This window comes from Cebus imitator, unplaced genomic scaffold, assembly GCF_001604975.1.
Source record: "Cebus imitator isolate Cc_AM_T3 unplaced genomic scaffold, Cebus_imitator-1.0 Scaffold90, whole genome shotgun sequence".
NCBI lineage: Eukaryota > Metazoa > Chordata > Mammalia > Primates > Cebidae > Cebus > Cebus imitator.
This window is the reverse complement of record NW_016107405.1, coordinates 16501-41627: the sequence shown is the minus strand read 5'-3', so window position 1 is coordinate 41627 and position 25127 is coordinate 16501. Positions and strand designations below refer to the sequence as shown.

The window sequence follows — 25127 nt, the reverse complement described above, 5'->3', positions numbered from 1 at the left end:
AAAAAAAAAAAAAAAAAAGAGGTTTAATGGACTCACAGAAGGCCTCATAGTCATGGCAGAAGGTGAAAGGCATGTCTTGTGTCTTACATGGTGGCAGAGAAGAGAGAGTGAAGCTAAGTGAAAAGAGAAACCTGTTATAAAATCATCAGATCTCTTGAGACATATTCACTACCCCGAGGACAGTATAGGAGAAACTACCCCCATGATTCAGTTATCTCCCATCGGGCGACTTCCACAAGGAATTATGGGAGCTATAATTCAAGATGAAATTTGGGTGGGGAAACAGCCGATCCATATCCGGGGGTTAAAAAAAAAAATGGAAAAACTAAGTTCTCATCTACCATCGTAGAAAGTCAGTAGACAGTCTCTCTTAACGAAAATTCAGGAAACAGCAAGAGAAGCATGTAATTTAGATATTTAAAACAATTTTAAAAGGATATCTATTTTACCTAAAAGTGTCAAAGGCCTCCAGAGTGTAGGAATTGTGCTTTGGGGAAAGGAACTACTGTTTTTCAATATAAACCTTGCAGAACTAATACCTTTGTAACTACATGTGTTAATAATTTAACAACTAAAATTGGATTAAAAGTAGATAAGGATTTGCCCTAGGTATTGTGTGGGACTCCAACAGATGTGACACTAATGACTCTTCTCTCTTCAGATTCCCGGTACATTCTTCTGCCTGTCGTGTTACATCACCTCCATATTCACTTGCAAGAACAGAAGGACCTGATCATGTGTGCACGTATCCTTAGCAACGTATTTTGTCTCATCAAGAAAAACAGCTCAGTAAGTAAATACAGGTCCTAGTATATAGTTCCTATCAAATGGCTTCTGGAAATAAACTTGTAAAAGTCTACAAAGAAACTACACTAAAGAGGAATGCTCTAAGACTCACTTTTATTTCCAACTGGGCTGGACTTATTACTTCTCTTTGGAAGGAATTTTTTTAACCTTGTGGGATTCTCTAACCCCAAATAACCTGGGTTCCCCAAACTTGCATTTCAAGGAAGAACTGCATACTGAGTGAGAAAAATTAGAAATCTCAAAGCCTCCTACATGTGTCTTTAGTCTTGATATGATGACTTCTCTGTGGCAAGAATAAATTACTGCTTGCAACGTGAAGTTGTTTTTGATCCTTTCTGTGAAAGGCGGCATAATGATACTCAGAACTTGGCTATGGCCCTTAGGCCGGGTCCCCTGGAAGTTGCAGAAGCAAAGGACAGCCCCAGGAGATTGGGGGTATCTTACAATATAACCATTACTTGGCGCCAACCATGATCTCCAAATTATTATGGATTTGGGGATTCCTGTCAATGTGCCTAATTCTTGATGCAATGCAACTGCATTAGAAAATGCAGTGCAAAATGAGAAGAATCACATGCTTGCTTATAAATGGGACAACTCAAGAGTATTTGTGTTCATGGCTCAGGGGTCTGGTGTGAAATCCACATATGGAGAATATCCTGTTCCAATTCTGCCAATATGCAACTGTTAAGTAACCATTTTACTCATCAGTAACAGGTTTTATGGAGCAGAGTTTGGCAAGGAGTGCCAAGACTCCTGTCTCTGCTTCCTCTATGCTACAGTTTCCCAATTTGTCACTTACAATCAGCTTCTGAAGATCAGTGAGCTGGGATGGGACCTCAGTGGAGTTGTTGGAGATAGAGTCCCAGTAGCATGGGAATGGAGTTGACAATTGAGAGAAAAAGCCTAGAAATTCTGCCTCTGGAAGTGTAATAAGAGGAACCTGCACGGAACAAAGCAGTTTACTTTTCCCACCCCCATAATCCGGGCCCCAAGGGTGATTTGGAACTGAATAGAACAGTGGTGACAGAAGGCATGAGTTCACATTTAAACCTCCCTCTATAAAATTCTATAAAGAATAACCATGCTATGCCTAGTAAGAATCTTTTTCCAAATTATAATTGCTGAGGGTAAAATGTAAGTTAGATAGTTCACTGCACAGAAATGAAAACAGCAGATGAGAAATAAAAAGAAAGCACCTCCACAACTTCTGCTCTCTGTAAGACATTTAAAGCAGAGACTAACTCGCTGGAGGGAAAACCTTGGTAGTTTTCTTGCAAGTGTAAGAAAATTTATCATAAAATCCTAGCCAAAAAGCTCTTTCCAACTTGTACTTTCTAAAAGTATTTTTACAAAGACTGATCTCCTTGGTTAGGAACATTTGTACATAGAGTTTTGTTTTGTGCAGGTGTAGTAAGAACACAAATCCATCACATACAGTCAGTGCAGGGCAATTTGGGTTTCTTTTTCAAGTCCTGGGGTGTGGATAATGTTAACTTTGCATCAGGAAAGCAGTTCCCATATGGCCACTGACCTCAGATCCATTCTGTAGCTAAGGGATATTTGCCTGGGCCAAACGCTGTTTCCTGATATTTACATGCAAAGACTTTTAAAAATCATTTTTTATAGGAATAGACATTGGTACTTAAAATAGAGTTTTGGAAAATGACTGATGCAACTCTAGTGATGAGAAAAGTAAATATAAGCACAGTCTGGAACGGGGGAATTATAGACCAAGAACCAGGATGGCATTGCATGAAGAGTCAGGCCAGGAGGCAAACTGAATTGCCTAAGGTAGCACACCCTGTTGGGAGCCTAGCTGGTGTTCTGAGTTAGTCTGTTATGCCTTCATAACATCACCCACCTTTTTATTTGTATCTCAGGTATCCATTACGCCCCTAAGTTGTATACTCTTGGGTAAGCCATTAACTTCTCTGTGCCTTTGTTTACTGTAAAAGATCATTCACTTAGGAGAAATCCAGGTCTCTCAAGTTCTCTGACCCTTGGATTTCCCCTTTTCTGTTAGATTAAAATGCATGTTAAACCCCAATTTCCTGAACACATTTTTTTCTCTCTTAAGGAAAAATCTGTGCTGGAGGAAATAGATGTGATAGTGACCAGCTTGCTGGATATCCTGCTGAGGACCATATTGGAGATCACCAGCCGACCTCAGCCATCCAGCTCAGCAATGCGGTTCCAGTTCCAGGATGTCACTGTAAGATCATAGAACAGGTGGCACGTGGAACAGGGCCTGGTCATGCTTGTTAAAGCGTCAGTCACGTTGCAGGTGGCTTGATGTTATCATCTGGAAAATCTAGCCTTAGGAGAGTAACCCGTGAGCATTTCAAAATCATATGAGACTACCTTAATCACATAAGGAAACCAAGATATAAAGCATGTTTGTTAAGGGAACTTGGAATAAGCAGTTTTTACTTGCAGAAAGCCAACTTTGATATTAGTCATACCTTGCCCTGTTTAAATTAACTCATGATTTTATATCCCAAGCCTACTTGGTAACTTTTTGTTCTCTTATCATCCATCAAATTGCTTGAGTGAGAAGAGTGAAACAGAGTAATAGGAGTCAGGGGCACTGAATTTTCATTCCAAATTTTTCACTCTTACTACTTGGGATCGTAATTTTTCTAGGCCTCAGTTTCCTCAGCTAAGAAATGAGAAGGTTGGAATTGGCATTTTTTTTTTCTTTGAGACTGAGTCTCTCTTTGTCGCCAATGCTGGAGTGCAATGGTGTGATCTTGGCTCACTAGAACCTCCACCTCCCGGGTTCAAGAGATTCCGCCGCTTCAGCTTCCTGAGTAGCTGGGATTACAGGTGCCCACCACCACACCCAGCTAATTTTTGTATTTTTAGTAGAGACAGAGTTTCACCGTGTTCGTCAGATGGTCTCGAGCTCCTGACCTCAGATAATCCACTCACCTCGGCATCCCAGAGTGTAGGGTTTGGGCCACTATGCCCAGCCTGGAATTGGCAAATTTTGAGGTGCTTTCAAGTGCCACTATTTTGAGTCTAATATTTATATTTTATATTACATGTAAAACATTAAGAAAATATTTAAAAATAACATATCCGACAGTTTATATATGTGTATCTATTTATGTATATTCATGAATATGAAATGATACAACCACTATGGAAAATAATGGGTCTACTATATATGCAAGGTAGGAATGGTCCACTTTCTCAGTACTCTTATCAGCATTTGGTGTTGTCCTTGTTTTGGAGTGGAGAGCATTCTGATAGCTCTGTAGTGATATCTTACTGTGGTTTTAATTTGCATGTCCCTAATGGCTAATGATGCTGAGCATCTTTTTACATACTTATTTGCCGTTAGTATATCCTCTTCAGTGAAATGTCTTTTCGTGTCTTTTTGCCAGTTTTTAATTGGCTTGTTTTTTCACTGTTGTGTTTTTATTTCTTTTTACAATATGTGATTTGCAGGTATCTTCTCCCACTCTGTAGCTTGTTTTCTCTACCTCTTAACAAGCTTTGCAGAGCAAAAGTTTTTAATTTCATTTAAATCCAGTTTATTAATTTTTCCTTTTATGGGTCAAGCTTTTGACTCTTTTTGCCTAGCCCTGTATCTTAAAGGTTAGCTCCTAGTTTCTTTCCTAAAAGCAGTATAGTTTTATATTTTACATTTAAGTCCCTTACCCATTTTGAGTGAATTTTGCATGTGTCAGATAATTCTAACATCTCTGACCTTGCAGTGTGGACATCTATCGATTGTCTTTTTCATCCAATTGGAGAAATTCTTGGTTCTTGATAGGACATGTTATTTTCTGTTATAATCAAGACATTTCTGCAAAGGCTCTGGATCTTACATAAACCTTCTGTTTTAGCTAGTTTTAAGTGACACCACTCATCAGGGGAACAGTGAGTGCCTACATGTTACGGTGAGACAGGGCTAGAAATCTAGGTTTGCTTCTTGGCCTCCCTCCATTGACACCTGAGGCAAGAGAGCTCCTTGTGACTGCGGGATGAGGTGGAAATTCTGGTTCTACATATAGTCCCTATTGACAACGTGGTAGGAGTGGCTTTGTTACTGCTGGGCCATGGTAACCATCCTGACTTTCTACTAGGCCTCTTTGACACCACCCCTGTGGGGAGGGAAAATATGACTTGTTACTGCCAATTGTGGGTGGAAGTCCAGGCTCCTCCCACTGTCTTCACCAATACTGACCCATGGGTGTGAAAGTACCTGCTTGCTATTGGACCTTCTCTGGCTCCACTCTAGGAGAGGTTTTGGGGCTCCTCACTACATCCTCGTGAGGGTAGAAATCTAGGCTCCTCACTCAGCCTTTGCAGTGAGCTGGCAACTGAGGCCAAAGTTTTCTGTGGCGTTGAGCTAGAATAGAACAGTTGTGGCTAAAAGTATTGCCCTGTAGAGCTGCCCTTTCCTGGTACGTTGGCTGGAGAAATAAGGTTTTGTCGGGACTTTTTCTTTTGTCTACCAACTATTGGTGTTTCACAGTTTGGCCTCTCCATCCCAGCTCTGAAATGTGTGAGGCAAAAAAGAAAACCCAGAGAGCTGCACACTGTGGCCTTCGTCAGGTCCCAAGGTTCTTGGCCAGTCTGCCCTCTTTCTCCACCTGTCAGAGTCTTTTTCTGTTTGTTTTATATTTGATATTCAGGTGTGTGTGTGTGTGTGTGTGTGTGTGAGATGGAGTCTCACTCTGTCACCCAGGCTGGAATGCAGTGGCTCAATCTTGGCTTACTGCAATCTCTGCCTCTTGGGTTCATGTGATTCTCCTGCCTCAGCCTCCTGAAAAGCTGGGATTACAGGCACCCACCACCACACCTGGCAATTTTTTTGTATTTTTAGTAGAGATGGGTTTCACCGTGTTAACCAGGATGGTCTCAATCTCCTGACCTTGGGATCTGCCTGCCTTGGCCTCCCAAAGTACTGGGATTACAGGTGTGAGCCACCGTACCTGGCCAGGTATTCAGGTTTTTAGTTGGACTTAGCAGGAGGAATAGCAGAGAAGTATGTCTACACTTTCAACCTGGAAGTGGAAGGATGTCTCCTTCATTATGGTTTTGATGGTAACATTTTGATTGCTTCCTAGCAACATAACTCTTACATAGTTCAAAAGTTATAATGGCACAGAAAACAGAATCATAGCAAATGATGGACATGGTTAAAGATTGCCTGAAATCAAAGGCTAAAAACACTTTCAAATTACTTTGTATCGACATGCAGAGTGTACAAAGTTGTCTGCATCAGATCTCTATGGGATACACATGTTTTTCAGGCCATTATGGTGTAAGAACCAATGCCAATTACGAGACTTCAAGAAGTCAGTGAATCAGGTCTGTGGATGGAAGTGGTGTAGGGCAGACAAACTTATTGTCCTGGTACTAAATTCTAAGAAAATCACATGAGGAGAATCCTTCCTGCATAGCTCTGTGTACCCTTGCTGTGTGAGAAACCAAACTCTCAAGATATGTGGGGTGAAATTTTCTAGGAAACACACACATAAGTTATTTGATATCTTTGTTTTTATACTTTAAGACTTCTTTTTTTAAGAATATTCAGACCTAGTTTGATTCCTACTCTGCCATTGCACCGACTCTGTGATGTTGGCCAAGTTACTAATGTCTCTAAGCCTCCGTTTATTTGTCTTTAAAACAGAGAAAATAGGCCTGGTGCCATGGCTCACACCTGTAATCCCAGCACTTTGGGAGGCCAAGGTGGGCATATTGCTTGAGGCGGGGTTTGAGACCAGCCTAACATGGTGAAATTTCATTTCTACTAAAAATACAAAAAAAATAGCCAGGCATGTTGGTGGGTACCTGCAATCCCAACTATTCAAGAGACTGAGGCAAGAAGAATGGCTTGAACCCAGGAGGTCGAGGTTGCAGTGAGCCAAGACCACACCACTGGACTCCAGCCTAGGTGACACAGCCAGATCCTGTCTCATAAATAAATAAATAAATCAGAGAAAATAGCTATGCCTATCTCAAAGTTAGTGTGAGGATTTCATCAAATTTGTAAAGGTATTTAAACAGTATCTGGCCTAATACTCAGTCCGTGCTGGCCATTAGTCGTTGTGGTAGCAGCAGCAGTCTCAGTAATACCGTGATTGTTGCAGATGTGCTTGTTGTATTGTTATAATAATTCTAAAGCGAGAAACATGCTCTGGTCTTTCACAAAATCCATTCTCTAAAGACTGAAGATCTGTTGAATTTATCATTTTCTCATAGAGAACAGGCTTTCTGAATAGGGAGTCTTTAAAGTGGCAGTTCTACACTGAGCACCTTTTCAGTCTGTGCAGACACATGTATGGAGAAGTGCCCCTGTCAAGTAGACACACTGTGAGTAAATGCAGATCCCACAACATGCCATGATAATTCTTCCAGTGCTCTGTAATCACCATGATTGTTACCCCATCTCCCAGCCATACCAGCATGAGCACTGGCTTCTGCCGTATCATAGTTCCAGATAACAGAGCCTTATTTTTAAAATTTAAAAGGACTGTACTTTTTGTTTTTCCACCAACAGTTTTTTGAATTTTAAAATGCTCTCTCTAGCTAAAAAACAAAACAAAACAGAAAAACCACCATTGTGATCAGTTCCTTTCACAAGTCTAATTATAGGTAAAAGCAGATTTTATAAAGCAGTAGAAATGACCACTTGACTTGCATCGTCAACTAATGGAGCTCCAGAGTTCCTTACAATTTATAAATGCTTCCTTGTTCACAGCTCTGTTAAGTACCATTTATGGAGCAGATTCTTCTGGGTATAGGCCAGGTCGAAGACAGCCACTGTGGTATGCTTATCTAAAGTTTTCAGGTGTTGTTGGTTTGTGGTTGGGGTATGGAAATGGGTCTGGGTTAATTCTGTAAGAAATATGTGAAAAAAGTAATGCATGTGTCTAATATGTTTCATGAAGACAGTTGTAGCCATCTAGGGCCCTTGCTATACACAGTCATTTGTAGAAATTCCCATTGTACTCAGTCTATACATAAAATGGCCCCTGAAGATTACAGTGTTTTCAAGGTGATTTATATATAAGAAATTTTCACACTGCGGCTAAGTACATCTTGGCCACTGATGGCTTTTTATTTCTTTTTAACAAATTGTGGGTCTAGGATTTACATATAGATATACCCTTAAAATATCCTAAAAACAAAGAAAATTACATTACAGATAAAATATACATTAGTAATTGGACATCTCACAAATCACCACTAAAAAACTTACTCTTGTAGCCAAATACCACCTGTTCCCCAAAAACCTATGGAAAAATTTTAAAAATTAATTATATTTTAAATTTTAAAATAGAGCAAAAAAATACATTATAGATAAAACATACATTAGTAATTGGACATCTAGGCCTCCTAACAGAGTTGAATGTGCTTGGAGTTTCTACACAGCATAAGTGAATACATAAAATGTCATTGTAGAGTAGATATTGGCATTGACAGTAATACATCATAAATGCCCAACAGATTATATGTCATGATTATAAGTTATTGCAATGGGCCTGAGTCAGATATGACAAATAAAATCATTAATCTGAATTCAAACAGGTTTCTCCCCTATATATATTGACTGTAAAGACTTAAAATGAAAGTCTGTTCATTACTGCATGAAATTTCTTATTACTAAATTTGCAACAAGAAATATGTCATTCCTTCCACTTCAGCATATTTCGCTATTCAAAGGATTCTGTGTTGAAGTAAATGTCTTAGAAAAATTAATCTAGTAGCTGTGTTAGATACAATGGGAATATGATATGGAAAACTAAGAGATGGAAAAGAAATGAATGGGTTTCTACTAACTAGATTTGCATATTTAAGTCAAGGCATAGTTAAGAGAAAGGTAAAAAAGTATGAGCATCAGTTATCAACTGATGGATTCTAGTATATTATATTTTAATTATAATTTAAAAACTAAAATAAAAAAACCTCAGGTATATTTTCTCTGTAATACAATAGTCTGAGCAGAAGGAAGATGAGTCACTGAGTACAGACTTCTAGAACAGATACCTGGGTTCACATCCCAGCTTCACAAATTCAAGCTGTGGAACCTGGGGTAAATGTCTGAACCTTAAGAGATAATTAACTTTTCTTTGTTGATTATGTCAACCCAACAAGGCCCAAACAAAGAACGAATTCAATAGTATAATCCAAGTATGGTAACTTATACATAGTGCCATTGCATAAATCATAATATTGTCATATGTCTTTTTTATTTTGTAGAGGTATAATTGACATAAAATAAATGACAGCTGTTTGAAATGTCTAATTTTAGTTTTGACATATGTGTATTTCTATGAACCATCACCACAATCAAGATAGCAAATATGTCTATCACTCTCCAAAACTTCCTTGCCCTTCTCTAGTCCCTCTCTCTTGCCCTTCCATGCTAACTCAAACAACTGCTAACCTGCTTTTTATAGTAACTTATCTGTTACTATACATAAGTTTGCATTTTTTTAGAATTTGATATGAATGGAATCGTGTAGTACATAGCTGTTAATCGTATTTTGGGGACATACGGGCAGGGATTCTGGCTAACTTCACATAATATCGATAGTTTATTCCTTCTTATTGCTGAATAGTATTTCGTTGTGTGGATATACCATAATTTGTTTCTTCATTCACGTGCCCCGTGGTAGACATTTGATTTGTTCCTGGGTTTGGCTCTTGTGTTCCATTTACCTGTTTTTCTGTTTTGACACCAATAACATACTATCTTCATTGTCATGTTTTATAATAAATCTTAAAGTCAGGAAGTGTAAGCCTTCCAACTTCTCTTTTTCTAAGTTGTTTTGACTATTTTAGCACCTTTGCACTTCCTTATGGATTTTAAAGTCAGATCAGCCTTTCAATTTCTAACCCCCAAAACTATGCTAGGATAATGACTGGGATTGCATTGAATCCAGTTATCGATTTTGGGAGAATTGATTTTCTTTTCTTTTAAGAGGGAATTTCACTCTTGTCACCTAGGCTGGAATGCAATGGTGTGGTCTCGGCTCACTGCAACCTCCACCTCCAGAGTTCAAGTGATTCTCCAGCCTCAGCCTCCTGAGTAGCTGGGATTACAGGCATGTGCCACCATGCCCAATTTTGTATTTTTAGTAGAGATGGGTTTCACAATGTTGGCTAGGTTGGTCTCAAACTTCTGACCTCAGGTGATTCACCTTAGACTCCCAAAGTGTTGGGATTACAGGCATGAGCCACTGCGTCCAGCCAGAATTGGCATCTTAACAATACTGCATACCCAATCCATGAACATGTAATATCTTCATCTTTTTAGGACTTTAACTTCACTCCTCAGCGTTTTGCAGCTTTCAGTGTGCAGATTTTACACATCTTTGGTCACATATATTAGAAATTATTTCATATTTTAATGATATTTTAAATTTCAATTTCTGATTGTTCATTTTTAGTGTGTAGAAGTAAAATAGATTTTTCTATGTTAATCTTATATTCTGGAATGTCAATAAACTCGATTAGTTCTAGTAGCTCTTTGATAATTCCGTAGTTTTTTCTATGTACACAGCTATGCTCTCTGTGAAGAAAGACAGCTTTTTAAAAATTCCTTTCAAATCTGTATTCCTGATAGCCTTTTGTCGCCTTATTGCACTGATTAAAACCTTCAGTACAGTGTTGAATAGAGGTGGTGAATACGCTTTGGGAGGTTTGAAAAGTCTTTATTTTGTCTTTGCTTTTGGAAGATACTTTTCCTGAGTAACAAATTCTTGGTTGATAGTTTTTTGGTGTTTTTTTTTTCCTTTTTGTTCTCTGAAGCTCTTGCTCCGTCGTCTTTCAGCTTGTATTTTTTCCAAGAGAACTTTTCTCTCATGTTTGTCTTTGTTCTTCTCTATGTAATGCACCTTTTTTATTTTTTTTCTGAATAGTATTTTAAGATTTTCTCTACCACTGGCTGTAATCAATTTGATTATGATGTGCCTTGGCGTCGTTTTCTTCTTATTTCTTGTGCTTGGGGTTTGTAGAGATTCTTTGATATATAGGTTTATAATTTTCAAAGAGTTTGAAAAGGTTTATTCTCATTTCTTCAATTACTGTTTCTGTCTCTTCCTTCTCTTTGAGACTTTCAGTTACATAGATATTCTGCTAATTGAAGTTGTCCTACAGTTCACTGATGCTTTTTTACTGTTTTTTTTTATTTTAGGTTTTTTTTTTTTTTTTTTTTTGTGCTTTATTTTGGAGAATTTCTACTGCCCTCCCTTTCAAGTTCAATAATCTTTTCTTCTGCAATGTCTAATCTGCCACTTGACCCATTCAGTGAATTTTTATCTCACAAATTGTAGCCTTCATCTCTAGAAGTTTAATTTGGGCTCTTTTTATGACTTCCATCTCTAAATAAATATATTCAGTCTTTCCTTTAGCTTCCTGAATAATTAGAATACATATATAACTATGTTAATGTTCTTGTCTGGTAGTTCTAGCATCTGTGTCATTTCTGGATCTGTTTCTACCGATATATTACTTTTTCTCCTCATTTGCATCATTTTCTCCTTCTTCTTGACCTGCCTGGTAATTTTTTATTGCATGCCAGACATCGTGAGTTTTGCATTGTTGAGAGGTGGATTTTTTTTTTAATTTTTAAAAAGTACCTTTCAGCTTTGCTATAGAATAAGTTTAAATTTATTGGAAACTATTTGATCATTTTAGGACTTGCTTTTGAAATTTGTGAGGTAGTTCCAGAACAGCATTTACTCTAGGAATACTTTTTCTCCAGTACTGAGGAAACACTCTTTTTGGTATTCTAACTGATGCCTTAATAATTGTGAGGTTTTTCCAGTCTGGCTGGTTTAAAAAAAAAAAAAGGCACTGTTATTCCCAGTCCTGTGTGAGCACCAGGCACTGTTCTTGCAGTCCTTCCAGATCATTTTTTTCCTAGTGTTGGGTTGGGCTACTTCCTTACACACATACACAAAAATATTAATAATGTTGCCTGTAAATTTTTAATTCTTTTGTTAAATATCAAGGATTCCCTTGTTCATTAACAAAGTATGTGTTGAGCTTGGAGGATGTTTCTTCTGGCCCACACTGGTTAGTTTCTTGAATATTTACCCTAAAATATGTATACAGACAATTATTTGTCATACCCCTGTGTTGCAAATGATTATTTGCAAGCAAAGATCTGGCCTGAATACCTGGTTACCCTGAGATGGTCTTTAAGAATTATAGCATCTTTGGGCCTCCCATTGCAGCGATCGAGGATACATTGAACTTTCCTGACCCAGCTGCCTCTATTGAAAAATTCCACTTCTCAGGGCTTTTAGTTTCTACTTATAAAGTCTGTAGTCTCTTTCCATGTAAAATCTAAGAAACCAGTTCCCAATTAAATTGCACTTCTGTAAATATACTATACAATTAGTTATCAGTGACTGCCTCTCCTATTGTATTTGTTTTGTTTTAAATGTTATTACTCTGTTTAAAAAGATAAATTATTTGCTGAGCACAAAAAGGTCACGCTGAAAATGCAAGTATTTTAAATTAGAAGTTCATTCAAAAATGCAAGTGATAGTTTTATATAGGTCCTCAAATATATGGATGCTATGTTTACTTTTTTATTGTTAATTTTTAAGAATTAGAATTTGTGGGTATAAATCACATGGAGCTCAAGCACGAAAAGAATGGCCAATTGAAAAATTATTTTCAATCCTCCAAGACATCTGAATAAAACTGTTTTTTAAAAGGAGATTGAAATGGACATTATGCAACATATGGCTTTCATTATACCCTGTGAGTCAGCAGATCAACTCTTTGATGAGTTGGAGAAGGTCATGTGAATTCAAAAATGGAGCATGAAGCTACAGGAAGGGCTTTGGAGGCAGAAAGACTGGGGATAACTCCAGCTCTGCTGCTTTCTAGTTGAATGTCTTGGGGCAAGGCTTTGGCACATCAGAAACTACATTTTACTTTCTTCAAAACGGCCTTATACACCCTACCTCATAGTGTTTATATGGAGCTTAAATGATTGAATCAATGCAAACATTTTAAATGCTCAGTAAATGATCATCAGCCTCAGTGCCTCACCTTCTTTAAATGTGTCAAGTTAGTTCCCAAGTGAAAAGCGTCCACTCAAGTTAAAAAAAAAATCCTCTCTAAAATTATAGATTTGCGAATACCAAGTAAATAAATGGTAATCATCCTAGGCAGAAGTTTTGGCTGTAATATTTTGGGTAATTTAGATTAAGAAGACTTCACAGGGCAAGTTTGGATCATAGTGATTTCATTTTAAAGTATTCTCTTTGAGGACAGTTTCAGTGTAAGTTACTGATGTTCTTTTATGTCCTTACTAAAAAAAATATATGTTTTTTTTTTAACTTAGGGGGAGTTTGTTGCTTGTCTCCTGTCCCTATTACGGCAAATGACAGATAGACATTATCAACAGCTTCTTGATAGTTTCAATACAAAGGAAGAACTAAGGGTAAGTGACATTTTTTAAAATTTTCTTTAACATATCTTTTTAGTTTCTCTTGTTTTTATTCGTCACTGTTCAGAAAGATCCTAGACAGTTGCTTTGCCTGTTTCCGTTAAGTTCTAAGCTGTTTTTTCTCAGGCTCATCCACAAATCTTATCTGTATTGGCTTTTAAAGATTTCTATTACTCAAGCAAAGCTATTAACTCTCATTTCAGAGAAGGATATAGGATATAAAGTACCTGTCATCAAAGTTCAATAAACTAGAAGCAGAATAACAGAACTGAAGAGATAAAAACAAATAGACTAACTCTAGTTAAGTGAACCTAGAAATATTGCCTTAGTAGCAGATAAAGGAGAATATGTAAATATGTTAGCTCATTTAATCTCGCTAAAACCATAATGAGAAGTTCTGGCTACAACTTTTTGACTAGGCATACACTGTTGTATTTGTTATTCTCTATCAGCTGTAATATAATCAATATGCTATGCTACTCTGACAAGCTGACATTAAATAGGAAATATGGATGCCAGGTTTATAAAAATCTGGTATTTGGTGAGATTTGTGGAACTATAATGTGTCTTTCATGGTTTCACTAAATGCTTGATTATTCTTAGTTGGAAGAATGATTTGATCTGTTGTCTTCCTTATTTACTTTTATTTCTCTTCCATCTCTTCAGTTTTCCAGACAACTTTCATCTGGAAACCATCATATTGGAAGCATTCCTTTTATGCTGGGTGGTGGAGAATTCTAGGACCAAAAGTATAGTTCTGCTATGGTATTTACTTAATTAGAAGCCTTCCCAGTGCCTTAGGGGAAGAAATTGTTGATTTTTTAATATGGATAGTGCATAGGGGTCGCTTATCTGTGACTTTAACTGGAAAATATTAGATGATCTCAGAAGAATCTTCCTGTTGTTACTTTAGAGAAGTTGACAAGCTGAGTCACATAAAACAAAGAATCATTTGGGGCAAATATAATCTCTCAGCAGTCAGTCATTTGGCATATGGCATCATGTTTTTCATTCTTAAATTGAATCTTTTTTCTTTTCTTGAGACAGAGTTTTACTGTTACTCAGGCTGGAGTGCAGTGGTACAATCACGGCTCACTGTAGCCTCAAACTCCTGGGCTCAAACAGTCCTCCTACCTCTGCTTCCCAAGTAGCTGTGACTATAGGCATATGACACCACACTTAGCTAATTTTAAAAAAAAAATTTTTGTAGAGGCGGAGGCTCACTATGTTACCCAGGCTGGTCTCAAACTCCTGGCCTAAAGAAATCCTCCCATCTCAGCCTCCCAAAATACTCAGATTACAGGCATGAGCTACCATGCCTGGCCGTACATTCAATCTTGAGTTTAGAATTAAAAATTGATAGAAGGCCTTAGGACTTACTCGCTCTGAATACAGAAATACATAATGTCAAAGGAAAATAATTGTGCATTTGTTAACTGTCATTAGGAATTGTATTCTTAACACAGTTAAAGAATCGTTAGGTTTTACTTAAGAAGTCAACTTCACATTTGAAAATTTCCCATAGGAAAAGCACATATTTTTATGGAGCCTGGGAATTAAAAAATAGCAGAGAAGCATAAACTAAAAGACATAATTAATTATCTAGGTATTGAGTTTTATGCTTTGGTATTTGTGTTAGCAGTAATAAAAGAAATGGAAATAATGAATAAAGTGTTTTATGTGGACTTTTCTCATTTCAGTCAGCCAATACATCTTTTCAGAGGACAATTATATTCCCCTTTTCAAAATTATTGAAGCTGGCTGGGCACCATGGCTCAGGCCTATAATCCCAGCACTGTGGAAGGTCGACGCAGGTGGATCACCTGAGGTCAAGACCAGCCTGGCCAACATGGCGAAATCCCATCCCTACTTAAAATACAAAAATTAGCTGGGCATGTTGGTGCATTCCTGTAGTCCCGCTACTTGAGGCTGAGCCAGGAGAATCGCTTGAACCTGGGAGGCGGAGGTGGCAATGAGCCAAGATCGCACCACTGCACTGCAGCCTGGGCAACACAGTGAGACTCCATCTTAATAATAATAATAATGGCGAGACCTTCTGACCAGCATTATTTAATGATACTAATTACTTAATCTGCCATTCAGATTAAATGGAGATTGAGCAACACAAGCATGGCAAGCACTGTGCCACACACTGGGGACATACACAGGCGCAAGATGTCCTGTTCCTGTAAGGAAGTAACGAGACAAATAATGGGCATTAGCACCTGAGTGGTGAATTTGCAGGGTGCTATGGAGCACGTGGGAGTTGCTGCCAACCCAGATGCAAGGCAACAGAAAAATTTCCAAGGGAGATCTCAGCTGAGAACTGAGATTAGTAGGAGTGTACTAGATATACCTTTGGCTGGAACGTTCAGATCTGTCTACTAAAGTATCACCTGAATGCCCCGACTGACACCTCAGTCTCTCTACCCTACCTTTGTAACACTTATTAGAATCTGGAATGTTTTTGTTTATTTGTTTATGTGTATTTCCCTGTTTATGTGTATTTCCCACTGGGTGATAAACTCCTTGATGTCTGAAGCTTTGTCCAGCTCACTGCTGTATCCTCAGATTCTAGACTATGCCTAGCACATTGCAGGACTTCAAGAAATAGTTGTTGATTGTTTGATAGAATATAGAGTTTAATTCATAAGGCTGTATGAATGAGTGTAGACTTTGTTTTGAGGATATTTTGAGGGTTTTAAGAAGAGAGAGACAATATCACATTTGAGGGAAGAAAGACCTGTCTGGTTGCACTGTTGAAAAAGCATTTGGACAGATGCAAATAGCTCATGCCTGTAATTCCAGCACTTTGGGAGGCCAAGGCAGGAGGATTACTTGAGCCCAGGAGTTTGAGACCAGCCTGGGCAATATGGCAAGACCCTGTTCCTATAAAACGTTTTTAAAAACTAGCTAGGCATGGGGGCAAATGCCTGTAGTCCCAGCTACTCAAGAGGCTGAGATGGGAGTATCGCTTCAGCCTGGGAGGTCAAGGCTTCAGTGAGCTATGGTTGCACCACTGCTCCCTAACCTGGGCAACAGAGGGAGATCATGTCTCCAAAAAAAAAAAAAGAAAAAGAAAGGAAAGAAAGAGGATTCACTGAGGTCAAGATGAGAAGCAGAACACTGTAAAAGATTTGAGGTAGTAACCTACACTAGAAATTACTGTGGCCTGAAATAGAGGTGATTGTGGAGATAGATTCTAGGGACAATTTGGGAAGTTGAATTGGTGGGACTTGATGGCTGATAATATTAAAAAGGTGAAGGAGAAGGAAGAGTTGTAAATGACTCCTAGGCCTTTTGACAACTGGCTGGATGTTGGTGTGGTGCCATTCACCACATGAGGATGCCAGGGGGAGTTAGGTATACAGGTTTGGGAGCAAAGGTAAATTCAGTTTCAGCCTGAGTTTGGTCATCTGAGGGACATTCAGATGGAGATGTTTAGTAAATTGTGTCTGAAGTTCAGGAGAGAGAGAGAGAGAGAGAGAGAAAGAGAGAGAGAGATGGGTTGTGGGATGTGGATCCGGAAACTGTCATCCAATGAATAGTAACTGACATCGTGGGAGTAAATGTGAACATCCAAGGAGAGTGTAGAGCATGAAGGTAAAAGGGCCTACGCAGAATCCTAAGCAGAAGGACAGAGGTGTGATAAACAGTGCCTGCTACTGCAAGGAGGTCAAGTACCATCATGAAAGGGTCCCTAAATACTGCTGGTGAACCTGACAAGCAATTTCAATGATGAGGGAACTTTTCATGGATTGAAGAATTTAAAAAAAAAAAAAATACAGTGGATTGGATGCAGTGTTTCAAGAAGAAGAGGGATAAGTTTGAATGTGTAGATTTTGATGAATACCCACAATGGAGGACACTTAAGCATGTCTAAATATATTCATGATTAGAGCTTGTGGACAGGAAGAAGCTGAAAATATAACAAAGAGGTACTAACTTCCAGGGTGAGGTCTCTGAGAAGGCAGCAGGAAGGGACAGAATTATCCTAGACTGGGAATAAGATTCTTGTACTTTCCCAGTGTAAGAGCGAAAGAGAAATAACTGGAGTTAATAAATAAATTTATTTATTTATTTTTATTTCATTTACTAAAGGCTAATTAGTCATCTTATTTTAATCTGCATTTTTAAAGTTCATATGTCCCCTTATAAAAAATATTAATAAATGTTTCCTATGCTCAATTTTCTTTAAAACCAAATATTTCCAGTTATGTTCCTAAACCTATATTGCAGTATTTTCAAAGATAATAACACTGGTCCCTAGGCCCTTATAGAAAGTCCCTAGAACCAATTTTACTTCAGAAATCAGAATTTTTATGATTTCATAAAGATAATATGGTACATATATAGCACCTCCAATAAAATCTGGAGTGATCCAAAATATTCACTCCATATGGGATAAATAAAGACTATAAATCATTCTGGTCAGGTTTTGCTGCCCAATGGATTGTAAGACCAAAACATTTTAGACTACTTTTGGGTTTTGATAGTAAAGGAAGTGAAAACCTCTAAACAACAAGCATTTTATGTGCAATTTAGTATGTACCAGGCACTGTTCTAAGCAGTCAATTAATATTAACCCATTGTAACCCTCAAAAGGACCCCATGAAGTAGGCGCCCATTATTTTATTAAAGATATCAATTGTTGATTCAACAAACATTTATTGAGCATCTTGGTTAGACATTCGGGATATCAAGACTAATACAAATCTGCTATTAAGGCCATCTAAATTGTTCTGATAAATAAGCATTATATGTATAAACTGCAATGATACTGGCTAACAGTTACGCCTCCTCACCCCCATCCCACAGCCAGGAGCCAGATGTGGTACTTAACCCACATTTCATCCTCTCCCCACCTCCCCCGCCGTGAAGATTGACTGATGCTATTATTGTTCTCAAGTAAATGGGAGTGCTAGGAATTCTATTAACATCCTGAGCTCTTTGCTCAGGCAGCTAAACTCAGCTTTTCTCTAAACTTTAATAAACTTTTTTAAGCCAAAATCTTTTCTATCAAATTATATAAAATTTCAATTGTCAGCTCTTTAAAGATAATAAGGCAGTTCTAGTCATAGAATGGAGATGGCTGAGAAAGGCCAGATTAATAGAAGGAGAGTTATTTGGGGTTTGGTATGTACCTTTAGGTTAGAAAGTAAATAACAGGTAAAGTACAATTCACAGGGTGATATTTAATGGAAAAATATAAGTGATATTGAAATTAGACACCAAAAATTCCCCATAACCCTACTGTTTTAAAAAGTGATAAAGTATATTTACCCTCCCCTCAATCCCCAGCATATCCTAATCTCCAGAGGTAACTGCTGTTAACACCTAAAGGCATAACCTTGTAGACTATTTTGTATACTATATATATATATACACATATTTTTAATGGAATCATACTATTTATATTGACCTATACTTTTTTACATGATAATATCTCATAGATGTTATATAATCCACTCCCTCATTCTTCTGAATCTCATTATATGGATGCTACATAATTTAATTGTTTCTGATTTCTGCCGTTACCATGGGTCTTGCAGTCAACGTCTTGATATACCTCTTTCTATGGAGTTGTACCCATATTGCTGTAGAATAAATTCCTAGAAGTACAGTTGTTGGATCGTAGGATGTACACATTTTATGTTTTAATTGATACTTGACCAATTATATATTGAGATTTTTCAAATGAATATTCATATTGTTCTTTATTCCTAATGTTGCTTTTTCCTTTTTACCAATTCAAAGAAAAATAAGGTTTGTCTTAGCATTTCCCAATGGTTCTATAAATCCGAATGAATTCTAAAAGTATGTAGCTGTCAAGTATCTACTAAGCTAATGGTCTTTCAACTCCATTTATGCCTGAAGAGCCTGGATGCCTCCAGGGTTACTGTTGAAGTAGCTTCTGGCTTCTTGTGCAGTGTCTCGCTTCTCAGTTCCTTCTTGTGTGTGAGAGGCGTGAGTCACAGTGTCAGAACACAAGTGTGTGAGAACAAAGACCTGAGGGCTGGTACTCTGTATTGTTTACTTTTTTCCTTCTCTAGAATATAACATTATGTAAAAATGAACAAAAGTAAACTCTAGGTAGTGATTAAGATTTTCTTCCCCCTTCTTTTATCAGTAATGTTTCATTATGCACCCACCTTGTCCTGGAGGCTACAGTTTTGTCCATATCCTTGGCATTTCATATACATGCAGCAGTGAGACTCCTGTGCTTTGTTGATTATGACTTCTCATAGAACTCTGGGGATCTTGCTATAAGCACAAGATTATACATGACCTGGAAGTTAAATACAGCACAATTATAACTCTGCATTGTCTCCTATATATTCTCTCACCAGCTTTCAGAAATTATATCTGATCAGGCCTCAATCCAACTTTAAAACTCTGAATACTTCCCATTCCCTACAGGACAAAGTCCAATCTCCTTATTATGTTGTTTCTACCCTCAGTTTATCTTCCAACCCCATTATCCTCTACCCCCTTCTAAATACCTTTCAGTCACTCAAAACTGTTACATTCCTTAAAAACCAAATACGTAATTTTTTATTCCTATGAATCATTTTTTTTCTATCTTTAATGCCCATTCTACCACCACCTCACTTCCATTGCCTAATATGTACCCCTATTAATCCCTTCTCTGATTCAGTTCACCCTACAAAATCCAGCTCAGGTATCACCTTCTTGATGAGGCCTTCACAGGATACAGTCCTCCCTCTCTGATAGCATGCAACAATGTACTTTCAGTATTTGCCATTTCCTTGCGTTTTTTATGACTGTGGGCTCCTTGAGAGTAGAGACCACGTCTTTGTGTCCTAAGCGCAGAACCTGGAACATTAAATCTTTGTTGAAGGAATGTATGCTCTTAATATTTCTGCCTGCTTCAAAAGATTTTCAGTACAATTATTTTGACTTACCTTTATTTAAATATATTGATTACAGAAAAATGGTTATTTAGCTCTAAAAGATTGAAGATCATTTGGGAGTTATTTGCATACTACACTTAAAAGATTCCATTTTAAGAATATAAATTTCAATGTGATAATGATTATTAACACCCATTGATTGAATTCAAGCCTCACACCAAGGGTATTGCACATTTGAAATTTGTGGCAAATGTTTTAAATTACATTTGATTATAGTCTGAGGGTCTGTCCTGTTCATTGTGCTTGAAGTAAGATGAAAATGCCCTAATCTGTGTACCAGCCTCATGATGCTTTATTTTACGGATATCTTATCTCATGTTTCATAGACTCAGGATTCATCTCTCTGTGTCTTGCCAATTCTGTTTCACAAACCTAATTTTTGTCTTGTGCCCTTCTCTTTTTAAAAATATTTTAGATTTAGGGGTGCATGTGCAGGTTTGTTAATGAGCATATTGTGTGATGCTGACATTTGGGCTTCAATTGAGTCCATCATCCAAATAATGAACGTGGTACCCAATAGGTAGTTTTTCAGCCCTTTTCTTTCACCCTCCCTCCCTTCTTTTGCAGTCCACCATGTCTGTTGTCCCCATCTTTATGTCACTGGGGATCCAATGATTAGCTCTCACTTATAAGTGAGAACACAGTATTTGGTTTTCTGTTTCTGTGTTTACTCACATAGGATGAAGGCCTCTAGCTGCATCCATGTGGCGGCAAAGGACGTGATTTTGTTCTTTTTGGGGCTGCATAGTGGTATAGATGTACCACATTTTTTAAGCTAATTTTGTCTTGTGCCTTCCTTAATACCATAGCATCATATGTAAGCAGAAAACAATTTTTATGTGGTACAGTTAGAAAATCTAAAGCACATGTTTGGCTCTCTCAAACATCTACATAAAACCCCTCAGTGTCTCCACAGTGCCTTCAGGATAAATGTCCAAACTTCTTACCATGGAAAAAGTTAGATTTGCTTATCATTTATTTATCCCTATTTATCTTTCAGCCCCATGTCTTGCCACTGCCCCTTGTAGTCCAGGCAACCCTGTGCTCTCTCTTGCCTCTGCAGCCTACAGGTGTTGTTCCTTCTGGGTGGAATACCTGACCTTCAGACTTATCCATCTTTGCAAAGCATGCATGCATCTGCGTGGTTTTTAGATTAACATTCATCTCTCCCACTAAACTGTAAACTCCATGAAAGCAAAGAGCACATTTAACCTACTTACTATTGTATGGTATATTCCAGACACTCCATAAACGCCTGCTGCATGAATAAATAAAAGAATGTTTCTTACCTTACCAGGTGTCCCCAGCATCTAGCGTGGTGCCTGGCACACAGTAAAGCACCCGGTATTTATAAACCAGTACATGTTAGTGATCATTTCTAAAATCATAGCAACTGTTCCTACTTTGTTTCATAGTAAAATATAGGACTTTTTATTGCTTTGGAAGACTGTCCCAATAACTTTCTTACTTGAACCTCTCTCTTACTTGGACCTCGGCAGAAAAAAATACTTCTATAAAGTAACACCCTCCTATTTCTTTGAACTCTGATTTGAAGAATACTAATAATACAGTTTAACCATGGAAATAATGCAACGTGGTTAAGTGATCACGTTGAGAGACTGCTCCCATGCTGCCAGGCTTTAAATGGTAGCATATGAAACACTTACTTCTTTGTGCTGTCCAAGCAGGAGTATTATAGGCATGGCAATGTTCTTTTTTGAATTATAAAAAGAATTATCTTACTTAGTTGTATGTGCAAAATAACCACATCTATCTATGCAAAAACACATATTTGGTGAAATGACCAGAGTTGAAAAGTACTTGAAGAGGACGGTCAAGGAAATGCCACTGTGTTTTGGGTAGGAGGGAGGGAAATATTAAAGAATCTAGCATTGAAGTTATATTGCTTTTAAATATTGGAATTGACTTTGGAATAAACCCTGTTGCATGGCAGTAGACAAAGACTTGCTGATCTAAATTACATGTCAGTACTAAAATGGAAGGTATTTGTGTTATGTATGTGATGAAACGTTTGCCTACATTTTAGAAATGAGAAAAATGTGGAGATGCCTTTTGAATAACTAAATGACCATACTGATTTTTTTTAAATCTTCTCTAATTGCAAGAGACTTCAAAGCCCCCACATTTTACAAGTATGAGAACTCGCTTCCAGAGAGGTTAAATAAATTGCCAAGGTCATTGAGCTAGTTAATTGCATAGCCAGGATTTAAAATCTAGGTTTTCTGATTCTCGTTATTATGCTCTTTTATTTTTCTTGTAAGATTTCTACTGTTGAATGTGTTTGGTTTCATAATTGTCAATGAAGCTTCAATGGACACTGTAGAAAGCTACTTGAGACACTGAAATGTTTTCTTGGGGGGAAAAAAAGATTTATGTCAATTCACAGGCATTGGCAATGTCACATGCTGCCACAGCCTTTTCTTGTGGGAGATAAATGGGACTAGGAAAATGAGAGAGCGCAGAAACAGGTCCTCTATCCCCAACTCCTCCACCTGCAATAATGTTTCCTTGGTCTCCAGCACTACAAAAGAATAACTGAAGTTGCTAGCTGCTAAGATAGATATTTTTCCTCCTATAGCCAAGCTTTTCAGTGAATACTTTTTCTCCCTGCAACTGACAGCATAGTCCCCCACCCCACATACCACATGCACACATACACACACACCGCCGCTGCCATTAAGAGTACCGCTTCCAGTTTCCAATTCTGTTACAGCTGTTGAGGCAAGAAGGTAAAACTTCAGCATTTGAGAATTTATTTATACTATTCCTAGCTAATTGTAGACTATAAAGCCAAAGAATCCCCACTTTCATGACTTTCATACCTATCTAAGCAAATGCAACAAGATAGGAAACTGAAGTGCGATATAACTCTTTAAAGATAGATGCACAAACCATTTTTGCAGGGATAATATATATATAATATACTATATATAATATATAGCATATATCATATATGCTATATAAAATATATACTTATATATTATAGTATATATTATATATACATATATGTATATATAGTATATATTATATAATACCTATTATAGTATAATATATAGTGTATGTGATGTATATATTCATGTCTGAGTAACTCAAGAGGCTCAACTGAGAAACCATTAAAATAAGTTTCAGAAATGCATTAGAAAGGATTTCTCACAGTTTTAGTAAGCTAATGACCTACTCTCCTGAGAGAGCTAGAATGTGAAGCGTTTCCCAAAATTACCTGACCTACAGTGAAATACATTTGGGAAACCCCGCTTGCAGTGATTCTGGAGCTCTGTCTAGTCATTTAAAGATGGATGACCTAGTGGGCATGTTTCCACATGGTGCATGCTATATATCAGTGTATGTGTGTTGATGCCAAAGAAGCTAAAATAAATTCGTGTCAAAATATTTATGGGCTTGATTGAAGTTGTTAGAGTATATAAAAAGAAAATAAAGCGACCACATGGTTTTCAGTTTTTAGATTCTTTCTGTCTTCTGACATGAGTGACAATTATAATCTTACATTCAAGCAGCTTACATGTTTATCATAGTGTGTTGTTGGATTTGATAAATAAAACTCTTGTGTTTGGGGTTGCTTTTTATTTTTGAAGCAACACCATATCGTTACCTTCAATCAGATTGTTAAAGAAATATATTTTCCTAGAATCACTTAGGTTTCAAAAAGCTCTTTAAGTTTTCTAGTTAATTAATCTAAATTAAAGTTAGATTGAGCCAATCCCTTTTTGAGTAGGGAAAGCTCATTTCATTCATTGTGTGTAGTATGTTAACTCCTTGATTCCACTTTAAGTATCATATGCTATACTGCATTTGACCCTATCTCTTGCAATGTTTAGAGAAGAGATATTTCCATGTCTGGTGATAGCTTCTTGTCAAGAGTATTTTCAGGTGATCAATTTAAAGATAACATCTCAGTAAATATTACTGCCATCTGGCATGTCATCTTTGTGAGGAATATATTGATACTCTCATAACTACTAAGCACTCCTCACTGGGCTTGATTTAGCACATATCCTCATTTGAATGTATTCTGCATGGCATACTCTAGAAAATTCACTCAAATTCTATAAACCTGCATACATTCCATTAGTACTGCCTCTCAAAAATGCCCTGTAAGAAAAATAGGTTTTTGTATGTGATGCTTTTTGATGAGCATAACTTTCTAAATTTTGACACCCACTTAAGGGAAAGCAGATTGAGCCAGGACTGTTCATTATTCTCTTGGATTGAAAAGTTCTGATGTTTAAGACACTATAATAAAAGAAAAGGAATTTGTTTCCCTGTTAATATTCTGTTACAAGTTTTCCACTTGATTTTCAAAACCCTAAATTGTTAGAATTTGTGAAAAGAAATAAAAACTCATTTTCACTGTGCCCAAGAAAGAAAAGAAAACATTTGGTTGGGTGTGAGTGCTGAGAATTGGAAGGGTCATGAATCCTTCCCTTGGGCAAACTATTAAACTGTGGCTACCTTCTCTAGAAGCCAATGGAAATGGTAACAGCAGTACTCAGTGTGTATGTGTGTATGTATGCCGACAGTCACCATAAACCAACAAAATGATCTATTTTCTCCTTATCCAAGGATTTCCTGCTGCAGATATTTACTGTATTCCGAATATTGATACGCCCAGAGATGTTTCCAAAGGACTGGACTGTTATGCGCTTGGTTGCTAACAAGTAAGACATTTAAGTTGATGATACTTGCAACTCAATGTATAGAGGAAGAAGAGAGTACAAAATGATCTTTTTCATTTGATCTCAAGTTTGAACTGGTGGTGTTGGGGTTTTTTTGCTTCTGAATTAAGTCTTTAAAAAAACTATTGACATTTGTTTTGAATTATCGTTTCCTTTGTATATATTAACATCATTCAAAATGTAAACAACATAATAGCATATGCATTGAGAAGCTCTATTCCCATTGACCCTCTA

General features: G+C 37.3%; 1 protein-coding gene across 1 annotated transcript in view; it reads left to right on the top strand.

Annotated features, from left to right (window-relative positions):
* DOCK4 (dedicator of cytokinesis 4) overlaps window positions 1–25127 on the top strand; it is a 402523-nt gene that overhangs the window by 363769 nt on the left and 13627 nt on the right. The window contains exons 24-27 of the mRNA XM_017535020.2: window positions 662–789; window positions 2888–3022; window positions 13139–13237; window positions 24781–24875. Of these exons, the coding sequence (XP_017390509.1) occupies window positions 662–789; window positions 2888–3022; window positions 13139–13237; window positions 24781–24875 (457 nt within the window). The remainder of the gene's footprint in view (window positions 1–661; window positions 790–2887; window positions 3023–13138; window positions 13238–24780; window positions 24876–25127) is intronic.